Below are 23,626 nucleotides of genomic sequence, written 5' to 3'. Positions count from 1 at the left end.
TTTCCCTAGCTGGGTAGCTAAGTTGGTTGAAGTGTCAACCTGATACATTAAGGTTGTGGGTTCAATCCCTGGTCAGAACACATACAAGAATCAACCAATGAATGCGTAAATAAATAGAACAACAAATTATTTTTCTCTCTCTCTCACTCCCTCTCTCTCACTCTCTAATTAATAAGTGAAAAGATTTAAAAAATAATTTAAAAAATATAGAAGAATCTAATTCTCTTGGTCATGATCACAGTTACCAGAAGGTGGGCAGGGAAAGTAAAATTCTCTCACCAATTTAGTTAATTGTAAAAGATTTTATCTGAAAAAAATATTTTAAATAATAGATAAAATGAGGTCTTGGGGGATGATTTTTAAATTAGTTATTACTACTCAAGCATATATTTACCTCATTCAAGAGATATTCATTTGAGACTTCCGGCCAAGATGGAGGCACAAATATACACGCTGCATCTCCTCACAAATAAGAAGGAATTGACAACCACTTCAAAACTAAAAAAAAAAAAAAAAAAAAAAAGCAGAAGATGCAGAAAATCAAAACTACAGGGAAGTTCAGCAAGGAAATAAAGAAGAAATAATCATCCAGAAAGGTAGGAGAGGTGGAGCTGGGATCGAGAGAACAAGGAGCAGAGTAGCAGCTGTGGGGGCAGTGCTTGGCAGGCAGCACTGCTGGCTCCATGGCTAGAGGCAGTGGCCACAGAGGCGGATTTAGTGGCAGGAGCACCAGGCACATGCCCTGGTCCCCGACTTCTGAAGGGCCCTGCAAGTTTACAACTTGTATGTAATTAAAATTGTACATATGAAACCAAACATAGTGTCATTAGAAAAAAGTGTAAAGTTGGGGTTTTGCGGGACCCTTCAGAAGTCAGGACCCAGGATGTGCACCTGCCATTAAATCAGCCTCTATGTGGCCGCTGGTGGGAGAGTGGCTGGCGGGCCTGACTAGCAGTACAGTGACTGTAGCTGTGAAAAAATACAGTTGTACAGTTCAAACCTGAGAAGCGATCCCAGCCCCAAACCAGATGGATCCCAGCCCCAGACCAGACCACATAGTTTGCAGTTCCAACAGCAGGAAAAATAGAACATTGCTTCTGACTGTGAAAGCCAATGGGGGTTGGGGCAGAGGAAGAAGCTATCAGTCTCCAAAAGGAGGCAACTTGCTTAGTATGGGAGGGGGGAGAAGTGCCTGGAAAAGTGGCAGCAGCCAGCACTGTTCCCTCTCAGACCCCCTCCCCCACATACAGCGCCAAAATTCAGTGAAACGTGTGCCAACCCTAACGAATACCTAAGGCTCCACCCCCTATAATGTAACAGGTGTGACAGCCCTACACAAATCACAGAGGCAAACACAGAAAGCTGTCAAGATGAGACAGAGAAGTATGGCCCAGAAGAGGGGGCAGATCAAGGTCCCAGTGACACAACTAAGGAATGAGCAGGTAATACACCTAGAAGATGAGGAGCTAGAGGACTTCACAGATGCACAATTTAAGGCATTGGTGATAAAAATGCTCACAGACTTGACAGAAAAAGTTAAATAAGCTGGGGAAAGAATGAAGGCTATCCTGGCTGAAGTGAAGGAAAACCCACTTGAAAGAAGTGGTGAAGGAAAAGAAACCGGGGTTAAAATCAACAAATTGGAACACAAGGAAGAAACAAACAGTCAACCAGTACAGAAGCAGAAAACGAGAATTGAAAAAAATGAGGAGAGGTTTAGAAACCTCTGGGACAGCTTTAAACGTTCCAACATCCAAATCATAGGGTTGCCAGAAGGTGAAGATAAAGAGCAAAAGGACTTCTGGCCAAGATGGAGGCCTAAACTGACACACTTTGTCTCCCTCCGCAACTAAGAATGACCACAACTACCGCAAAACCAGAAATAACCAGAAGTTCCAGAAAATAAAGTTACATGGAAGTCCAACATATGAAGTTATAAACAAGTGGTGCTCATCTGGATGGGTAGGAGTGGCGAAGCAGGGGCGGAGAGGTCAAACTGTGCTGGCAGCGGCAGCTGCGGCGAAGGGCGTTGGGACTGCGGTAAGCACAGACACCCGTATTTAAGGGGAGGCCAAAAGTGCCTGGGGAGCAACCCTGGCTACAGACCAAACCCCTCAGCTCGTGATTCCAATACCAGGGAAGGCAGACCCCCATTGCCTCGGACTGTGAGGGCTTGAGGGCGTGGGCATAGAGGAAGAGGTTCCTGGTCTCTCAGCGGAGTGTGAATGGCAGGAATCCATCTTGGACCCCCGCCCCTACACAAAACACCACAGTGTGGTGAGAAGGGTTGCCCAGTAGTGACAAGAGCATGGGGCTTCACCCCCTATAGCATAGGAGGTGTGACAGCCCCGCCCAGGAAGTAAAGGTAAACAAACCTGTCAAGATGGCAGGGATCATGATAGAGATCCCAATCATGCAGCTGACCAGACAGAAAATACATGAACTATCAGACAAGCAGATATATAATCCTTCTGTGACTCAGTTCAGAGCTATAGTTATAAGACAGCTTACAGACCTAACAGCGGATCTTAAACAAGACGGGGAAGAAATGTGGGCTAGTCCTGCTGAAATGAATGAAAACACATATGAAACAGGTGGTGAGGGAAGGAAAACCAGGGATTCAATAAACGAATTGGAACATAGGGAAGGACCAAACAGTCTACCAGTGCAGAAAGAGGAAACAAAGGTGAGGAAAATGAGGAGAGGCTCAGAAACCTATGAGACAACTATAAGCGGACCAACATCTGAATCATAGGGTTGCCAGAAGGTGAAGAAGAAGTAGAACTTGAAAAATTATGTGAAAAAATAATGAAACAGAGCTTCCCTAACTTGGGGAAGGAAATGGAATTACAGGTCCAGGAAGCACAGAGAGTTCCCAAAAAACTGGATCCAGGGAGAACCACATGAGAGTGGAAAAAGAATTATAGGTATTGGGAACATATCGGTGGGGGGGGGTCAGCAGGGAGGGGGAAGGGGATAAAGGGAGGGAGATGGTACAGGAATTAAGAAGCATAGTAGGAGGGAGTGGAGTAGACAAGAAGATGTTGAGAAGAACTGTATGCACAACCAATGGGCATGGACTAAGAGGGGAGATAACTGGAGGGTGGCGGGTCACTGGGTGGAGGAGAACAAAGGGAAAACAAATTGAGACAACTGTAACAGCATAATCAATAAAATATTTTTTAAAAAGATGAAGAGCAAGAAATTGAAAAATTATGTGAAAAAGTAATGAAGAAAAACTTCCCTAATTTGGGGAAGGAAATGGACATATGGGTTCAGGAAGCACAGAGAATCCCAAACAAACTAGACCCAGGGAGGACCATACCAAGACACATCATAATCAAAAGACCAAAGGTTAAGGAGAAAGAAAGAATCTTAAAAGCAGCAAGAGTGAAGAGGAGAATTATCTACAAAGGAGTACCTATAAGACTGTCAGCTGATTTCTCAAAAGAAACTTTGCAGGCAAAAAGGGACTAGCAGGAAATATTCAAAATGATGAAAAGCAAGGACATACAACAAAGATTACTGTATCCAGCAAAGCTATCATTCAGAATGGAAGGGCAGAGAAAGTGCTTTCAGGACAAAGTAAAACTGAAGGAGTTCATTATCACCAGGCCATTATTATATTAACTCTTAAAGGGACTTATTTAAGAAAAAGAATATCAAAACTTCGAACATTGAAGTGAAAACAGTATCACAATTATCAACAACAGAAGCTAGGGAATGGAAACAAAGGCAAACTAAGCATAGAACCAGAGTGGGAACAGAATCTTAGATATGGGGAGTATGTGCGGGGTGAGGTCAGCTGGGAGAGGAAGGGAAGAGAGGGAGGAAAATGGTGCAGGAATTAAGAAGTGTAATAGGAGGGTGAAAAATGGACAGGGGGATGTTGAGAAGAGCTTTATGCACAACCCATTGACATGGATTAAGTTGGGGGCGAACTGCTGGAGGGAGAGGGGCTACTGGGTGGAGGAGAGCAAAGGGAAAAGAGATAACTATAACAGCATAATCAATGAAACATACGGAAAAAAAAAAAACTAAAAAAGAGAGATTCACTCCATGAAAGGCTAGTTCAAATTTGAATGTGTTTCTATGTTGTCTGTATTTTGATAATGTAGCTCTAATAATCTCTCATTTCTGAGAACAGTAAGTAATACATAAAGCATTATATCTAAATCTGTAATTAGGCTTTACAAAACCCATGCTACACAAAAGCATATAAATTTTAAATATCAGCAGAATTAAAAATTAGGTGAATTTGGGAGAGTGCTTAAAATGACTCCTACTAATGTTCTGCACCTAATCTGGCTGTTCATTTGCTGCCTTTGTGGTTGGAACAAATGTAAGCTGGGTTTATATGCTTATTTACTTTTAAACATTTAGAGTTGACATGTAGAGACACAGGCACATGCTCAGTTCTACATAAAGGACATGTGATAGAGACTTTCTTTAAAGCTGATGTCTACATGAGGAAAATACTGGATTAAAAAATGAACACTAAGTTTTTTTAACTGCTGGTGTATTTTAAGAATTATGTCATGCTTGAATGAAAAATGTATCAAAGGGCTTCTATACAATAAAATACAATGCAAGATAAGACATTTCTACCTAAACCAAAGTGTTTATTTGATTTCTTCTTTTATATAAAAGTATTTACATGTGATTCTACTTATGATTCTTTGCATATATATTTTATATTATATACACAATGTTATTTTATATATTAAATATATGTGTTAGATGTTTGTATTTATATTCATATATATATGAGAAAAAGAAGGAGGAAGGGAGAGAGACTGGAAAGATATACATCAAAATGCTATCATTTATTATCTCCTGGACATTGAATTATAGATTATTTTATTTTTCTGCTATTTCCTTGAATGTATTTTCCAAATTTCCTACAATTATTATTCGGTCGGCAGCCGTCCGTCTCGAGAGACGATGGTGTAGCTTCTTAAGAGTCTATCTGCACCACCGAGAATGGCTGTGCAGTCCAACTCGGGAGTGACACGATATCTGTCTCCTCCCGTGTTGAATCGACATCTTGCGATGACGCTGGAGTGTCCTCTCCAGTGAAGCTGAAGCTACAGAGCCTGGGCAGGGTGATATGGAGGGTCTTCTGTTGCCCATGCAGCAGACCCCCCCTCTCTTCGCAGCTGAAGGGTCCAAGGGAAAGACGGAGTCAATACAGCTTGGCTTCAGGTGCGCCGCAGGAGTTGCCGGTGTTGACTACAACGTCAAACCGCCTTAGGGACTCCGGCTCCGGATTTTCTGTTGGGGTTTACTCCCTTAGCCTTTCCCTTGAAGAGGTATGCCGCAAGGCAGTGGAGGTTTTTTGGAGTCAGAGTTTTCCTTCTCTGATGTGCCCTGACTGGAAGATCGAACCAGCGACACTTAGCTCGCAGGTCGACGCTCAATCCACTGAGCCAAACCAGCCAGGGGAACAATTATTATTACAGCTCTGCAATGTATTGCTTATGTATTGAGTAAAATATTTAATTAGTTGTTACTAATTTAGTTTGTTTTTGGGTAAAAATGGAAAATATTTTACTTAGTGATCTTCAACTGAGTGTACAGAAGAGCAAGAGGAATTTTGAGGGAAAATGGACAACAGTTTAACTTCATTTTCCCTTTCTTTACAGTTATGCCTCAAACCAGTGATGAAACTAGCGAGGACATCTGGAATCCAGAAGAAGTTCCAGAAGGAGCAGAGCACACTGACACGTGGGATGTTAGAGAAATACCAGAGTGAGTCAAATGAAACCAAGAATGTGTTTAAGGGTTTAAACTAGATGTGTCATCTGATGCCATTCTATTTTTGACAAGATTCATAAAATGACTTCTACCACATAAAAGGTAAAACTACAGTGGCACACAAAAAGCATATGTAATTGATTATTTTTCCTCCTAAAGTAGAAACAAACAATACTCTGGTTTCTCTTGAGATTGTATAAATCTTTTGCCTTTTACTAAAGTAGAAATAAACAATAAATCATAAGACCTTCCTTTCACTTATTATCTAACAAAAAATGAAAAATACAGTCACTTCCATTGTATATTTATATTTAATGTCAGTTACTTATATAATGTGGAACTAACAATAAGAAAATAGCCTATTAAATTATACTCTCATACAAACTGTATTATTATACAATGTTTATATGTCAAATATCTGCTTTTAATTACTCAATGTTTTATATTAACTATGACTGTAAAACTGTGTCCAATGCCTCAAAAATAAAAAGCTATGCTTCTATCCTCTAAGTCAGTTCTGAAAGTAGAAGCAGTGGAAGACAGCAGATATTTAACTGGAAAAAAGTATCCAGCTTTTAAATAAGCAATGTCAAAAATGGTAAACCTCATAAAAAATCAAAGGGGATTTTAAAACACTTCAGTCTGCATCTTAAGAATGAAGAGAGTAAATCTCATGTTATGTTTATACAGTGCACACACACCTATATGAAAGATAAGAATTAAGTCACTCATTTGTCATATTGTCTAATAAATATCAAACATTCATATGTGGCAAGCCCCAAATTTGAGTAAATTTTCACTTTTCCTGTTTTTTCCTTTTCATCGAATTTATCAGAGTGATACTGGTTAACAAAATTATACAGATCTCAAGTGCATATTTCCACAAAATATTATTTGTGCACTATATTGTGTGTTCACCACCCCAAGTCAAGTCTCTGCTCATCATGATTTATTCCCACTATACCCTTCTCCACTTCCTCCCACCCACTCCCCCCAGCAATCACCACACTGTTGTACATGTCCATGAGTTTTTTTTTCTTTTTAAATTTTTTGTTCAATCCTCCACCCCACCCCCCACCAGCCTCCCAATCCCCACTGACAGCCTGCTCTCTGTCTATGAGTCTGTCTCTGTTTTGCTTGTTAGTTCATTTTGTTCATTAGATTCTGCATATAAGTGAAATTATATGGTACTTGTCTTTATCTGACTGGCTTATTTCACTTAGCGCAATAACACTTGTCCTGTTCGATGTTCTGTAAAAAAAAAAATCCATGAAAGCTTTACAGGAATGAGTAATTCAGTCAGGATATTAAGAAAATGGCTTTTTAAGAATTTTTTTTAATCTCTATTTTCTATCTTATGAAATTGTATTTCTAATGTCCCAATGGATAAAGAGGAAAAAATGGTTAAAGAATGTAGACAGGCAGTTCACAAAAGGAGAATGACTAGTGGCCAAGTAAAAAAATAATAAAGGCCAATATAAGTCACTGCCCCAGAGAGAAGCATTAGGGTCTGTATTTTTCAGAGTTTCAAAGTCAGATTTGATACTTGATTAGAGATAATGAATAAAAGGAAAGTGTCAAAAATGATGCTTGGGTGATGGTGTGAATAGTGGGGCTATTAACTATAATTGGGAATGTAGGTGGAGGGGAAGAGATAAGTTTGGTTTTGGTTGTGTGGATGGGTGAGGTGCCTTTGGGAAATCCAGGAACATGCATATAGTAAGCACTTGGAAAATTGCTTCTGGAGATGAGAAGAGCAGCAGCTATACTAAATATATTTGGGAATCATGGGCATATGGATCAATACCTTCCTATTTTGTTTTAACCTGGCTTCATCTTTGTAAATACCTGATAGATGTTCTGGTATATTAAGAAAAAATGTCCCATATCAAATAGCTACCTATTGTTCCTGTTTCAACTAAGAGAAATCTTTTTCATTCTTGGTAATTTCTATTTGCCAGTGGTCAGAGTTCAAGGTAGTTTTTTAGTCTTCCTGTCCAGGGATTTACCATTTCTTCATTACAGTAGAATTAAATAGAAAAGATCACTTGTAAATGTTTGCATACTTAATTCTATGTAAATTGATAGGGTACATTATGTCTGGGTACTTCTATAAATCATTCTATCTCTAAGGACCCCAGTTTGGGGCCAAGGAAAGATTTGTGAATTGTCACATGTGAGGTGAAATACCAGGAAAATCTTTCACTGAACTAAGAATCCTATAGGGCTAGATTCTAAACATTACAGTGTAACTGTGCTGACTATATTACCAGTGTTTCTACTGTAGAATTTTAGAGGTGGAAAAAATAGAGATTATTTCATTGAAACCCACCCTCTTTCATAAATTGTACAAATGTAGAAGCTAATACTCTGAGTCTGTGACTTGACCAAAGTCACACAGTTAATGACAAAAATGGTACTAAACCTGGATTTTTGAACTCTATATTGTCACTTAAATTTATCGGTGGAGAGTTTTTATCTATCCATAAAACCCCGGGTTATGGGCCCACTATATTTCTGAGCCACTGTTTTCCTGGAAACGACCTTTCTTTTTTATTTCTGCATTGAATCTAATTAAACTCTTTTAGAAGTTTTCTCAATCCGTTTTATTTGTATAGCTCTAAAACAGTTAAGCTTTATTTTAGAAAAGAAGTATATATGCTATAAATCCTGCTTTACAGAGTTAGGCATTTTTTACTGAATTTCTGGACTTCTATTTATTTATGTTCTGCTATATGCCTGAAAAACCTGCAAGCATTTTATTTACTTAGTCATTTTGTTTTTACCATAATGGCCTGTTCTCATAAGTTTCTAGTTTTCTACTCCTTCACTTCTCCTTCATTTGAGTTTCTATATCAATTATATTTTTCAGGTATGATATTATATACAAACAGCAGGTGGAAACTCAAGATATATTCCTAGGATTGACAAAAAAGGACTCTTCGACAGCATGTTGTGAGGGTCTAGTGGTAAGCTTTCTCCCTTCCCCATTTTGCTTATGACCATTATAGCTAAACTGGTTGCCTGTTGTATATATAGCACTGTAGGCAAGGCTGTAAACTCTTTAAAAATATTGGTTGCTATGTTTCAAGTACTAAGGGAATAATGGAACAGACAGTTTAAATTTGGTAAATATGTACAAAGTAAACTAACATTACACATGTGGATAAGATTTACAAATAATCATAATAGAATCATATGACATAATACACTATTTCTAGTCCTGTTAAAACTGCCCAATCTAATTGGACTGAATTTCATTCATCCTACTTCTATCTCATGCATGCCATCTGAATGGTTAGTAATGTCTCATTAGTGAACAGGCAATGAGAATGAAATATATTTCCTTCCCTCAATCTGTCTTCTCTGTTATATCTGTATTTCTTGTAGTGACTTGGTTTACATTAGGAAATTTAAAAAGGATTTTTTTTTCTTAATATTTGGAACTTCTGATTTTAAAACTCTAAACTGACATCTAAAAAAAGACATCTGAAGTGTTACTTGGCTTCCTAATCTGAGTGACACTACAGCATTTTGGAGAGCATCCTTTGCCAAGCCACTGTTTCTATAATTACAGTAGCAACACCAACAATATCAATTGAATCTGCCTTACTTTGCTTATTTGAGCCTTGTGATGATATCGTTGAAAAGTCTCTGTCTAACCAAAAGTGTAGAATGCAACTCATTTTGACAATATACACTAGTAACTCTAGTGCTGGTATAGAGTACTGAAGTGCCCACAGGAGATGCTGAATATTTTTCCTTAAGCAGATGATAAATGGAATCTCTTTTGGCATAAAATCCAGTTTTTCTCTTATTAGCAAGATCTAAGACATTCAATTGAATCAAGTAACATAATGGGAATAGTAACTTTAAGTAAGTACCTCAAGAGATTTTTCAAACTCGAATGAGTTAAGGTCCAATGATCTTGAAGTAATTAGCTCCCAGGGTTTTAGCAGTAATATTCAAGTTACTCTCTGTTAAATTACTATAAAATTATGTTTTTGATGTCTATTATTAAGGATTGTTCCTAATACTGGAGAAATTCTAGGCACTAAATAAATAAAACTGTTATAGGCCTTTCCATTTCTCTCATGCAAATTGCTACTAGTATTAATGATAAAGGTATACTGAATGACGCATCTTCGAAACTAAATCACACCTCAGAATAGGAATATACATTTATATAAAACTCAAAAGTATATACAGAAAAAGACTTGATACCTCCCTATAATAAATTTATAATTAACTGGGGAGCCATAAATGTCTCATTTTATTATTAACAATTAAACTCAGCATTGCCAATTGTATGTGCTTTCGGGGAGCAGGGTGATTTTTTGTGTGGCAGAGACAAGATGGGAAAAGGGTCATTGAATCTCTCTTCTGTAACAACTTCCTGTGAAGTTACGGCAATGGGAGGGGGTTGACGGCTGGCTTGGGATCGTTTTCTGCCATGGGTTGATATCTGAAAGATCTTAGCAAGAGTACATTATGGACAGTAGAGGTTGTCATGAATTGGACCATTTCTCGAATAAAGTTAACTAGCAGTTTGAGGAAGCAAGGAGCAAGGGTGAGGAATAATAGGAGGAGAAGCAGTGGGGTTATGAGAGGCACTAGGATTGCTTTGAAGGGAGAAGAGAAGTATGAGAGGAAGATTCTGAACCAAGATTCTCTGTATGCCCGTTCCCTGGCTCAGGCAATAATGTCAATGTGTTTTTTAAGTACTGGTAAATTTTCTTCTGTTATTCCTGTATTGTTAATGTAAAAACAGCAGGTTTTGTTCAGCATGGCACATGTTAACCCTGCCTCAGCTGTGAGAATATCTAGGGCCCTCCTATTTTGGAGAACTACATCTGCTAGGCTGTTGAGGGATTCTTGCCATTTTTCTAGGGCTTGGAGGGTAGCATTCCAAGTTCCTCGAAGGGACAGAGGGAGATTTAGCATTGATTTTTCTAATTGAGGTATTCCTACAAACCAGAAGAAGCCTCTATATATGGACTGCCCTATTCCTGGTTATTGAAGGATAAGGTTGCTGTACATATGTCTGCCAAACTCAGACCACTGTCGGTCTCGTTTGTGTCAGGGGTGGGACAAGAGGGAGGTCCCAAGAAAGGAGCCAAGATTGGGGATTGCCTCGGAATTGGCCATTTTCTGGGGGTTCAGTATGGAGGCATCTAGTATTAAAGCGACTATCATGTAGGTGCCAGTCTAGTAAGGAGGCATTGTTAGGTATGCTTGAATACTAGATAGGAAGTGACATCCTGTTCCTTGTAGGGAAATAACAGTGCTATATTTTGTGTTGGTGATGGTGATGCAAATGTGGTGGGTTTTGTTTTTATTGACTGGCACCAAATGTTATTGATGATTTTGTGAAGAAATGTTTGGTTGTATTGGTTATTTTGAAAATTCATGATGCAGTGAGGGGTGGTAGGAAAGTCTGAAGCATTGGTGTGATTATGAATTTGGAAGGTACTTTAAGCATGGGTAGAAGGCTTGCCTGGTTGGCCTCCATGGTGGACAGAGGCTAGGTCTAGGGTGTGGTTACAGAAAAGGGAGTAGTTGAATGTGCCCAAGAAGCAAGGTTGGATGTGGGTGCCATTGATATGTCTGAAGCAGATGCAGAGAGAGGCAGGACCAATAATATGGGTGATGGTGGCCACTGGCTGGGACACTCCAGAGGGATCTGCCAGACCCTTGTGAGAGTGAGGGGGCCAGTAGGGGGATGGGAGAAAGTGGGCAACAAGACTATATAAGGTGGTAGGATTGGGTGAGAAGGCAGTGACCTCGATGTCCGGGTGATGGGAGGATAGAGGGCAGATCCAGCAGTTGGTTTTGCTGGTTAAGGATACCATTTGCTGTATTGTGGGGGCTAGAAGATGTCAATATGAGGTGGCAAAGGTTAGGAGGGTGATAACTGTAATTGTGAAAGGATTCAGCATGGTCAGGATGATTTGAGTAAGTCAATGAGGAATAGAACTAGGATGAAAATATAAAAGTAAATTTCATCAGGTGTGTAGTTGGTAAGAGTGCCCTGCATCTAGGCATCCGAGACACATTCTAGAAACTGAGAAATAGTCTGGCAGGGGGCTTTTTGTATAGTAAAAGGTCTTGCGAGCTGAGATGAGTAAAGAGTAGGGCCTATGGAAGGCTCATTCAGAGGAGGGGTTAGGCTTGGGTGATTTTTACCATGAGGTTTCCAATGGGGGTGCAAGAATATGTGGGTGTTGTTGTTTGTGTCTCTTCCTGGATTGGTACAAGCTGGGTGATGGTGTGTTCAAGATCCAAGGCTATAGGAGTTTCAGGTACCTGAGGGGCAGGTTTGAGATGGGAGTAATGTACCCAATATGGGATATTTAGGAGTTTAACTGCTGTTGCGTTAGTTAGGAGGACCAAGTGTGGGCCAGACCACCAGTGAGTGAGAACTTTAGGTGTAAGGGTTTTAAGGTAGACATAGTCTCCTGGTGAAATGGGGGATTCTTGGTGATCAGTGGATGGGGTGGGTAGGGTTGAATTGGCCTGGCTTCAGAGGGTAGATCTCAGATATGAGAGGATAGAAAGGTAGTCCCCATAGTCCAACTTGGTGGGAGGGGTGTTGCCTGGAAGTAAGGGTCTGCCATACATAATTTCGAAGGGGATGAGCATGCAAGGCTTTTGGGGAGCTGAGAAAATTCTGAGGAAGGCTAGAGGCAGTAATTTGGGCCAGGGGAGATACATTTCAGTGTTAAATTCGGTTAGGTGGACTTTTAATAGGCCATTAACACATTCTACCTTCCCTAATGATTGGGGATTGGGTTGGTATAGGATGTGGAACTGCCACTTAATGTTTAATGCCTGAGATACCTGCTGGGATATTTGTGAAACAAAGACAGGGCCATTGTCTGTCTGAAGAGAGGAGGGAAGTCCAAACTGGGAGATGATGTAATTAATGAGTGCCTCTGTTACTTCGGAGGCCTCTTCCATAGCAGTGCCCTGATCCACCCAGAAAAAGTGTCAATTGAGACTAAGAGGTATTGGAACTGCTTTATTGGAGGAATGTGAGTAAAGTCTATTTGCTAATCCTGACCTGAAAGATGTCCCCGAATTTGGTGTGTGGGAAAGGGAGGTTTTAACTTTCCCTGGGGGTTGGCTTGTTGGCATATAGGACAGCTTTGGGATATTTTTTCTAGCTGGGTTAGCATGCCAGTGTGATGTATTGTTTGGGATGATAAAGCATGCAGTGGTCTTGCACCTATGTGGAATTGGTTATGGAGTCTGGTGAGAATATGTTGAGTGTGATTATTGGGGAGAATTATTTTGTTATGAAGATGAAACCAACCATTTTGTTGGGTTGCTCCAAGCTTAACTAAGGCACATCTTTCTTCCTCTGCATAAGGGGGTACCTCAGAAGTCATTGTGAGGAGGACAGAAGAGGCATCTTGTTTTTTTGCCTCAGTGTCTGCTCTGCGATTTCCCTGAGCTATGAGATCTGTCTTGGCCTGATGTCCCTTGCAGTGGATAACTGCTACTTTTGTTGGGAGCTAAGCTGCTTGAAGAAGTTTGAGTATGAGATGTTTGTTGATGATGGGAGAGTGTTTAGAAGTGAGATATCCCCTTTCTATCCAAATTGGGATGTGTGAATGTAAGATGTGATAGGCATATTAGCAGTCAGTGTATATATTGGTGTGATAATTTTTTGCAAGGGCCAAGGCCCATGTTAGGTCAATAAGTTCTGCCTGTTGGGAGGAGGTACCAGAGGGCAAGTGTCTTGACTCAATGATGGAGGCGAGTGTAGTGATGGCATATCCAGCTCCATTTAAGCCAGTCTTATAAAACTTCCATCTAGGAACCAGGATATCACCTAGGGTAGAAGGGTGTCTTGTATGTTGAAAAAGGGATGTAAAAAGGAGGAGAGATGTGTGCAGTTATGAGTATGGGTGTGGTAGTGGAGAGGGGAAGCAATGAGGCAGGGTTGAGTAGGAGAGGTGATTTATGCAGGAAGATCTGAGGATTTTTTAAAATTTATTTTTATTGTTTTTCTATGACCATTGTCCCACTTTTTTCCCCATTGCTCCCACACACAGAGCACACCCCTTATCCCACAATCAATCCCCACCCTGTTGTCCACGTCCATAGGTTATTTCTACTAGTTCTTTTATTAAACCTTTCCCCTACTTATCCCCCTTCTCTCCCTTCCCCCTCCTCCCTTATAACTCTTACTCTGTTCTGTGTTCAATTTTGTTCATTAGTTTCTGTTGTTCATTAGTCTCCTGTGTCAGGTGATATTATATGGTCTTTTTCTTTTATTCCCTGGCTTATTTCACTAAGCATAATTCTCTCTAGTTCCATTCATGTTGTAGCAAATGGCAGGAGTTCCTACTATCTTTCTGCTGCATAACATTCCATTGTGTAAATGTACCACAGTTTTTTGATCCACTCATCTAAAGGTGGGCACTTAGACTGTTCCCAGCAATTGACTATTATAAATAGCAGTGCTATGAACATAGAAATGCATAAGTTCTATAGAATTGGGGTTTCAGGTCTCTTCGGGTATAATCCTAGCAGTGGAATCACCAGTTTTTTTGGGGGGGAGGAAATTTCATATTGTTTACTTTAGTGGCTGCACTAGTCTGCATTCCCACCAACAGTGCATTAGGGTTCCTATTTCTCCACATCCGGGCCCGAAATTTTTGTTTGTTGATTTGTTGATGATGGCCATTCTAACCAGTGTGAAGTGGTATCTCATTGTGGTTTTTATTTGCATCTCTCTGATGGCTAGTGATGTTGGGCATTCTTTCATATGCCAAGGGACCCTCTCTATGTCCTCCTTGGAGAAGTGTTTGTTCAGGTCCTTTTCCCATTTTTTAATTGAGTTGTCTGTCTTCTTGGTGTTGAGACATATAAGTTCTTTATATATTGTGGAGATCAATTCCTTGTCTGAGGTACCATTGGCAAATCTATTTTCCCATATGGTTGCTTCCCTTTTCATCTTGCTGATGTCATCTTTTGCTGAGCAGAAACATTTTAGTTTGATGTAGTCCCAATTCTTTATTCTTTCCTTTATTTCCCTTGCCTTAGGAGATGTATCGGTGAAAATATTGCTACGTGGGATACCTGAAATTTCCCTACCTATGTTTTCCTCTAGACTTCTATGGTGTCACCCCTTACATTTAAGGCTTTGATCCATCTTGAGTTTATTCTGGTGTATGGTGTAAGTTGGTGGTCTAGTTTCATTTTTTTGCATGTCCCTGTCCAGTTCTCCCAGCACCATTTGTTGAGGAGGCTCTTCTCACTCCATTTTATGTTCCTTCCACCTTTGTTGAATATTAGTTGACCATATAGACTGGGGTTTATTTCGGGGATTTCTATTCTGTTCCATTGATCTACATGTCTATTCTTATGCCAATACCAGGCTGTTTTAATTAGTGTGGCTTTGTAGTATAGTTTGATGTCAGATAGTGAATTTCTTCTTACTGTGTTCTGTCTCAAGATTGCTGTGGCTATTCAGGGTCTCTTTTGGTTCCATATAAATTGTCAAAGTATTTGTTCTAGGTCTGTGAAATATGTCATTAGTATTTTAATAGGGATTTCATTAAATCTATAAATTGCTTTGGGTAGTATGGACATTTTAATGATGTTGATTCTTCCTATCCATGAACATGGTATATGCTTCCATTTATTTGTATCTTTCTTAATTTCTTTTTCCAGTGTTATGTAGTTTTCCAAGTACAGGTCTTATATTTCTTTGGTTAAGTTTATTCCTAGATACATTCTTTTTCTTTTTGCTATAGTAAATGGTATTTTTTCCTAGTTTCTATCTCTGATATTTTATTGTTGGTGTACAGAAATGCCTTTCATTTCTGAATGTTGACTTTGTACCCTGCTATTTTGCCAAATCCACTTATTATGTCAAGTAATTTTTTAGTGGAGTTTGTAGGGTTTTCTCTGTACACTATCATACCATTTGCAAATAGTGAGGTTTACTTCCTCTTTTCTGATTTCGATGCCTTTTCTTTTTATTTTTTCTTGTCTGATTGCTGTGGCTAGAACTTTCAAGACTGCGTTGAATAGGAGTGAAGAGAGTGGATATCTTTGTCATGGTCCTGATCTCAGGGGGAATGCTTTAAGTTTTTGTCCATTGAGTATGTTGGCTTCAGGTTACTCATATATGGCCTTTATTATGTTGAGGTGTGCTCCCTCTATTCCCATTTTGCTGAGTTTTCATCATAAATGGGTGTTGTACTTTATCAAATGCTTTTTCTGCATCTGTTGATATGATCACGTTATTTTTGCCCTTCATTTTGTTTATGTGGTGAATTACCTTTATTGATTTGCAAATATTATACCATCATTGCATCCCTGGTTCGAATCCTACTTGATCATGGTGTATGATCTTTTTAATGTGTTGCTGGATCCTGTTTGCCAATATTTTGTTGAGGATTTTAGCATCTATGTTTATCAGCTATTTTGGCCTGTAGTTTTCTTTCTTTGTTGTGTCTTGATCTGGGTTTGGAACTGGGGTAATACTGGCTTCACAGAAAGAGTTTGGGATTTTTCCCTCTTCTTGGATTTTTTGGAATAGTTTGAGAAGGGTAGCCATTAGTTCTTCCCTAAAAGTTTTGTAAAATTTGCCTGTGAAGCCATCTGGTCCAGAGCTTTTGTGTGCCAGGAGTTTTTTTGATTACTGTTTCAATTTCACTCTTTGTTATCAGTATATTCAAGCTTTCTGTTTCCTTTTTATTCAGTTTTAGATCATATGTTTCTAGAAATTTGTGCATTTCCTCTAAGTTGTCAAGTTTCTTGCCATACAGTAGTTTGTAGTAATTTCTTACAATCCTTTTCATTTCTGTGATATCAGTTGTGATTTTTCCTCTTTTGCTTCTGATTTCATTTGGGTACTCTATCTCTTTTTCTTGATGAGCCTGGCTAAAGGCTTGCCAATTTTGTTTATCTTTTAAAAGAACCAGCTCCTACTTTTGTTGATCTTTTGAATTGTTTGTTTAGTCTCTATGTCATTTAATTCTGCTCTGATCTTGATGATTTCCTTCCTTCTACTCACTCTAGGCTTTGTTTGTTGCTGTTGTTCTAGTTCTTGTAACTGTAGGGTTAGATTTTTTATTTGAAATTCATCTGTCCCTCTTAAGTAGGTCTGTATTGCTATGAACTTTCCTCTCAGGACTGCTTTCGCTGTGTTCCATAGGTTTTGGGTAGTTTTGTGTTCATTATCATTTGTTTCCAGAAACTTCTTGATTTCTTCCTTGATGTCATTCTTAACCCATTCATTATTTAGTACCATGTTATTCATTCTCCATGAGTTTGAAAGTCTTTGAGTTTTCTCCTTGAGGTTTATATCTACTTTCAAGACATTGTGATCTGAGAAGATGCTTGATATGATTTCAATTTTCTTGAATTTGTTAAGGCTTTTTTTGTGTCCTACCATGTGGTCTATCTTTGAAAATATTCCATGTGCATTTGAACAGAGTGTATATTTTGCTTCTTTTGGGTGAAAATTTCTATATATCAGTTAAGTCCATTTGATCTAGAGTGTTGTTCAATGCCTCAATATTCTTGGTGTTTCTTGTTTTGAAGATATTTCCATTGTTGGTAATGGGGTGTTAAAGTCCCTACTATGAGTGTATTGCTATTGATATCCTTCTTATAGTCTTCCAAGATTTTCCTTACATATTTGGGTGCTCCTATGTTGGGTGCATATATGTTTACCAGGGTTATATCTTCTTGATGGATTATTCCCTTCAGTATTATGAAATGTCCTTCTTTGTCTCTTTTTATGGTCTTTTCTGTGAAATCTGTTTTGTCTGATATAAGTATTGCTACCCCATCTTTTTTATGTTAATTTGCTTGGAATACATTTTTCCATCCCTTCACTTTCAGTCTGTGTAAATCTTTTGTTTTGAGTTGTGTCTCTTGTAGACAGCATATATGTGGGTCATTTTTTCTTATGCATTCTGCCACCCTGTGTCTTTTGATTGGGGCATTTAACCCATTTACATTTAAGGTTATTAAATACAGGTATTTATTCATTTTATTTTGTACCTGTGTTCCTCTCCCTCTCTCTTTTTCTTCTTTTTTATAAAGCATTCCCTTTAGCATTTCTTGCATTGCTGGTTTGATGAAGATGTATTCTTTTAGTCTTCCTTTGTCTGGGAAACTCCTTATTTCACCTTCTCTTTTGAAAGAGAACCTTGCTGGGTAGAGTAGTCTTGGTTCTAGGCCTTTGTTTTTCAGTACTTAAAATATTTTTGCCATTCCCTTCTAGCTTGTAGTGTTTCTGTTGAAAAATCAGTTGAGTCTTTTTGGAGCTCCCTTGTATGTTATTTGCTGTTTTTCTCTTGCTGCCTTTAGGATTCTCTCTTTGTCTTTGAATGTTGACACTTTAATTATGAGGTCTCTTGGAGTGGGCCTGTTGGGGTTCATCTTCATTGGGACCCTCTGTGCTTCTTGGACTTGCATGACTTTTTCTCTCATCAAGTTTGAAAAGTTTTCTCTCATTACTTTTTCAATCAGGTTTTCTATCCCATGCTCCTCTTCTTCTTCTTGCATCCCTATGATATGGATATTGTTTTGTTTCATGTTGTCCTGCAGTTATCTTAAACCCTCTTCATTCTTTTTTTTAGTTTTTTTTTCATTTTGTTGCATTGTCTGGGAATTTTTTTTTTTTAATGTAGTCCTCTAACTCACTGATCTGAACCTCTCTGTCATTTAGCCTGCTTTTGATTGATTCTACTGTGCTCTTCAGTTCAGAAATGTATCTTCATTTCTTCCTGGTTCTTATTGATAGTTCCTATGTCCTTTTTTTGCTAGTGTAGTTCTCAATAAGTTCATTGTAGCTTCCCTGGAGTTCTTTGTAGTTCCCATGGAATTTGTTGTCGGTTTTTTGAGTTTGCTGAGTTCATTGAGCTTTCTCATTACTATTGCTTTGAATTACATGTCTGATAGTTTGCTTGCCTCTATTTATATTTTGGGATTTTGAAGTAGTTGGGCATGTAAGAACTGAATTTGGGATGGGGAGGCTGCAGCGATGGCCTTGTGATTCAATGGGCTAGAGATAGCATGGGAGTAGTGATTTGTTACCTCGGTGAAGGGATTTAACTTAAGGGTTTCTTGGCTGAGAATTGCCACTGTTGCTAAGGCTCTGAGGCAGGCTGGCCACCCTAGGAAGGGTGAATCAAGTGTTTTGGAAAAATAGGCTGTAACCAGTTGGTCTGGCCCATATTGTTGGGCTATAGGGCAAGGGTAAATCCACCTTTTGTGTCTGTATATAGGAGAAAAGGCTTATCTGGGTTCTGAAGGGCTAAGGCTGGGGCTTGACCGAGTGCTATTTTGAGTGTGGTAAAATGCTTAAGAAGGGCTCAAGGGTCTTCTATGGGTTCAGATGGGTCTCCATATGTTGCCTTATATAAAGGTTTGGCTAGGGATCTGAAATTAAGTATCCAAGTCCTGAAAAAATTGGTCTGCTTGAAAATGAGAGGATTTTCTGTTTATTATGGGGAAGGGGGAAAGTTGTTATTAGGTCCTGTCTTTCTGGGGTTAGGTGTTTGTGAGTGGGGGTGATTGAGAGTCCAAGATATATGACCTTAGTCTGAGAGAACCGGCCTTTGATTCACGACACGCAGTACCCCCAACTGGCAAGAAAGCTTAGGAGTTGGGCAGTATGGAGACGATAAAGGTTTTCTAATGGACTACAGAGGAGGAGATTGTCTACATATTGTAGGAGGATGCTTGGGGAAAGGTCAAGCTGCTAGAAGTCGGCTGCTAGGCCTTGACTGAAGAGATGGGGACTATCTCAAAATCCTTGAGGCAGGCCCATCCATATCAGTTGCTGGGTTATTTCTGTGGTTGGGTCAGTCCAGGTGAAGGCAAAGAGGTCTTTGGAGGTAGCGGAGACTGGAATAGTGAAAAGGCATCTTTGTGGTCCAGGATGATAAAGTGGGAGGTTTGAAGTGGGACATGCGACAGGAGAGAATAAAGGTATGTGACAATGGGGTTGATAGAGATGGTGGCTTCATTGATTGTGCAAAAATCTTGGACAAGATTGTAGGACCCATTGGGTTATTTTACTGCTAGGATGGGGGACTTGGCAAGAGAGGCGGCAGGTCAGAGTAGACGTAGTCCCAGTAAGTGGTCTATAATGAAGCTCGGACCGTTTAAAGCCAAGGGGTTAATGGGTATTTAGGTTTGTTGGGGACGTGGGAGAGGTCCTTTAGGGTTACAGAGACTGGAACATGGTGGAAAGTGACAGAAGGATTGTTTGCATCCCAGACATTGGAATTTACCATTGTTAGCCAGGTGGTAGGGAATTGGCTTGGATAGGGTGAAGGGACTGCCCTAAGGTTAGAAGGAGGATTAGAGGGGTGGGATGGTCTGGCAAGGGCAGGGGGTCAAAACAACTAAGGGATATAGATGTGTGCAGTTTGGTTAGAATATCTCATCCACAAAGTGGGGTTGGGCAGTGGGAAAGGAGTAGAAAGGAGTCGGTGAATGCCTGATGCCCAATGAGACAAGTAAAGGGAGGGGTACTTAGGGGTTGGGTCACCTTGCCATCTCTTCCTACAACCAATATGGTGGAGGGAGTTAGGAGCCCAAAAAATTCTGGCACAAAAGAATACATGGCTCCCATATCAAGGATAAAAGAGATAGGCTTACCTGCCACCAATATGTTTACCCTGGGTTCTGCAGCCATTATGGTGAGAGGCGGGGTTTCTGAACCCGGACTCCGTCAGGCGGTGAAAAGTCCAAGGAGGTCTGGGATTAGGAGGCCTGCACCCAGATCCGCTGCCGGGGTAAGCAGTCTAGTCCCCTGGTTAGAGGCCATTGGACAGTCAACCTTCCAGTGACCTGTCTTTTGTCAGAGAGGGCAGGGACCCAGGGGAGGTAAGCAGAGGTTTGGACAGAGCTTTGCCCAATGTCCCTCCTATCTGCACTGGAAACAGGGGCCCGGAGGCTGCCTGATGGTGGAGGCTTTGCCCTTAGGCTTATTTTGTCCCTTGGAGGAGTTCCCCAGGGCAGTAGCCAGCAAAAGGTACCACTTGTCTTCCTAATCCTGCTGCTCCTTTTCCCTCTCCTTTTCTTGCTGTTCCTGTTCATCTTGCTGGTTGTTGAGTACCTGGAAGGCGACTTGAATAAGTTCATTTGGGGGAATCTCAGGGTCTGCTTCTAACTTTTAGAGCTTTTCTCAAATGTCTGGGGCCAACTGACTAATGAAGTGGGTGTGTAAAAAGAGGCATCCCTCAGGTGAAGTGTGGTCTAGGTTGGTGTATTTTTGGACGGGTTCTGTGAGCCTTGTTAAGAAGGTAGCTGGATTTTCATTGGGACCCTGGGTGACTTCGAGGGTTTTGTCATAGTTGACAGCTTTAAAGACTGATTTGCACATCCCTGCAAGGAGACATGCAAGGAAGTGGGACATTTTGCAAAGACTGGGGGAATTCATCTGGTAGTCCCAATAAGTGGGGGCTGCAGGGACTGCTACCAACCCAATGGTATAGTCAGCATCGGCAGGTCTGTCAGCATGTAATTCATCAGCATAAGCTGTGGCAGCCACCCAGATACAATTTTCCTCTTCTGATGGAAACGAGGATGGTGGTAATGTCCTGGTAGGTAGGGTCATAGGTCTGGGTTAAATATCTGAGCTCTTTGATAAAATGAGTGGGGTCCTCAGAGGAAGACCCACGATGCTGCTCACTTTGGGAAAGATCAGCCAAATTGGAGGGGACATGAACTCACATGACACTGTCTCTACCAGCAACCTCATGGAGGGGATAGTGGTCAGAAGGGCAAGGCTCCTCAGAGGGGGAGGGAGTCGGGGAAGAGGAAGTAGGGATGGGTCCATGGGATTGAGTATGAAGAGAATGTCCGGGGTCTTGGGGTGCTGGGGACTGTGAGGAGTCAGGAGATGGGGCTTCTGAGGGGGACGAGGAGGCGTCAGTGCAGGGTTGTATGGAGGTGGGTGGTCAGCGGAATCAAAGGTATCCAAAGAAGAAGGAGAAGTTAGAGGGTGCACAGAAGGTTGAGAAGGAGGTGGCTCCTCCTGGACAAGGAAAATTTGCTTGGTAGTGAGCTGTTGGCAAAGGGAGTGTTTTCCCTGAAGGGTTCAGAAAGCCTGAGCATGGGGGATTTCTGACCACTTGCCCAACCGCCGGAAAAAATATTGAGGTCTGTGAGGACTCTGAGGTCGAATGTGCTGTTTTCTGGCCACCGACTCTGGTTATCAAGAGGATATTGAGGCCATGTGACAGTAGACAGGAAGAGAAGTCGACAGGCCTTGACTTCTCCATTTAGTTGGAGAAGTCTGAGATTATGGACTAAACACCCAAAAGGGGTATCTTTGGGTGGGAGAGACTGGCCAATTACCATGGCAATGACTAAGGTTAATGAGAGAAAGAGGAGGAGGGTGAATCCAAACCAACATTCCCAGCCCTACAATCTGTCGAGACAAGTGTCCCCATGTTGACCAGAGAGTGGGGAGACCAAGGTTGGCAGGAGAAGCACTGAGTCATCCCGGGCATCTCCAGGGGTTGTCAGGCCTAGGAGAGTGGGTCCATATTGACCTGAGGAGTCAGGAGACTCCAGGAGTGGTTCTGACTGAGCACTCAGATTCAGGGTGGAACTACTTGGAGTGGTCTCAGATAGACCAGCAAACAGAACCAGTGTATGTGAGGGCGACAGAGGCAAAGACTCTCCCACAAATCCAATGACCAGTGTTGACTGAAAGTAAATGGCAGTCTGGGAAGGGGTTGGAGGGAAAAGGAGACAGATGGGGTCAGTAAGCCAGAGGGGAAGCTTGAGCTGCTGACTCATGGAAATCTGAGAGACTCTGGGTCCAGGGATTGGGGCCAGCTCAGGGCCTGAGTCTGACTCGGGAGACCTGGTCAAGCTGGTGTCCCAATCCTGGGGTTTCGGCACCAAAATGTAAGAACAGAGTCAGTCAGATGACCACTAAGATGCAGCGAGCTGAGAAGCAGAAGTTTATTGGGGAAATCAGCAAGTGAGGAGACCTGCCACAGGTAGTCAGGACTCTGCCTTTCTAGGAGACAAGGGGGTTGCTTTTATAGGGGGAGAGCAAAGAGGGAATTTTTTGTGAGCCTTGTCAGCCATCTGGCCTTCTGGCAGCTGCAGGTGCGACAGGCTGATCGATATAGGACATGGTTTCAGCTTGATACATCCTGTCATCTCACAGACAACTGCAGGCAGAGTAAGGGGCTGCAGAGTCTGGGGTCTGGGGATGTCACTAAGTACTAGGGATACAGAGATAAATTATGCTCAAGGAATTTCCAGTTAAGGAGTTGGACACCTAAAAAATCATAGCAGTTCAATATGGTCAGTATGTATTTAGAGGCATCTATCAGGTACACAGTGACATAAAGCAGAAAGGGATCAACTTTATTTGGGTGGATAGGATTTCTACAGTGGACAACATTCCAAGAAGGACATTCCAAGCCAAGGTAAGAGCACATGGAATGATAACTAGGCATGAAAAAATAACATGGCCTATTCAAGTAAACAGTGAATATAACAAGAATAAAATAATAATTGTGGATAGTGGTGTACTGGTAAGCTGACTCTCAAAAAAGAAAAAAAAGCTCTCATTTGTAGCTGGAATTTTGTTCCATAGGCATATTAATGATGACATCCATTGTCGTTGCTTAACTCCACTGTTAAGACTCAGACTAAAGTGGTAGTTGACCCCATCTCAAGTATTTCTTGCTCAAATTTATAACCTTATTATTCCTGTTGATAATATGGCATTTCCTCAAATCTAAGACATTATCAAACTGTAAATGTGGCATTTATTTAATAATAAAAGAAAATAGGTATTCTACCACTTTAAATATACACACTGACTGTGTGATGCATCCCAATATCAGAAATATTAATA

General features: G+C 40.7%; 1 protein-coding gene across 2 annotated transcripts in view; it reads left to right on the top strand.

The window, feature by feature from the left end:
• DNAAF6 (dynein axonemal assembly factor 6) overlaps positions 1-23,626 on the top strand; it is a 114,361-nt gene that overhangs the window by 13,840 nt on the left and 76,895 nt on the right. For both annotated transcript variants that reach the window (XM_090264714.1, XM_090264713.1), the window contains 2 exons: positions 5,646-5,751; positions 8,630-8,726. In XM_090264714.1, the coding sequence (XP_090120840.1) occupies positions 5,646-5,751; positions 8,630-8,726 (203 nt within the window). The remainder of the gene's footprint in view (positions 1-5,645; positions 5,752-8,629; positions 8,727-23,626) is intronic.

Source organism: Furipterus horrens, unplaced genomic scaffold (genome assembly GCF_987537825.1).
Source record: "Furipterus horrens unplaced genomic scaffold, mFurHor1.1.pri manual_scaffold_17, whole genome shotgun sequence".
In the NCBI taxonomy this organism is placed as follows: Eukaryota; Metazoa; Chordata; class Mammalia; order Chiroptera; family Furipteridae; genus Furipterus; species Furipterus horrens.
Note: the sequence above shows the minus strand (reverse complement) of the source record. Positions and strands in the feature narration are given on the sequence as shown.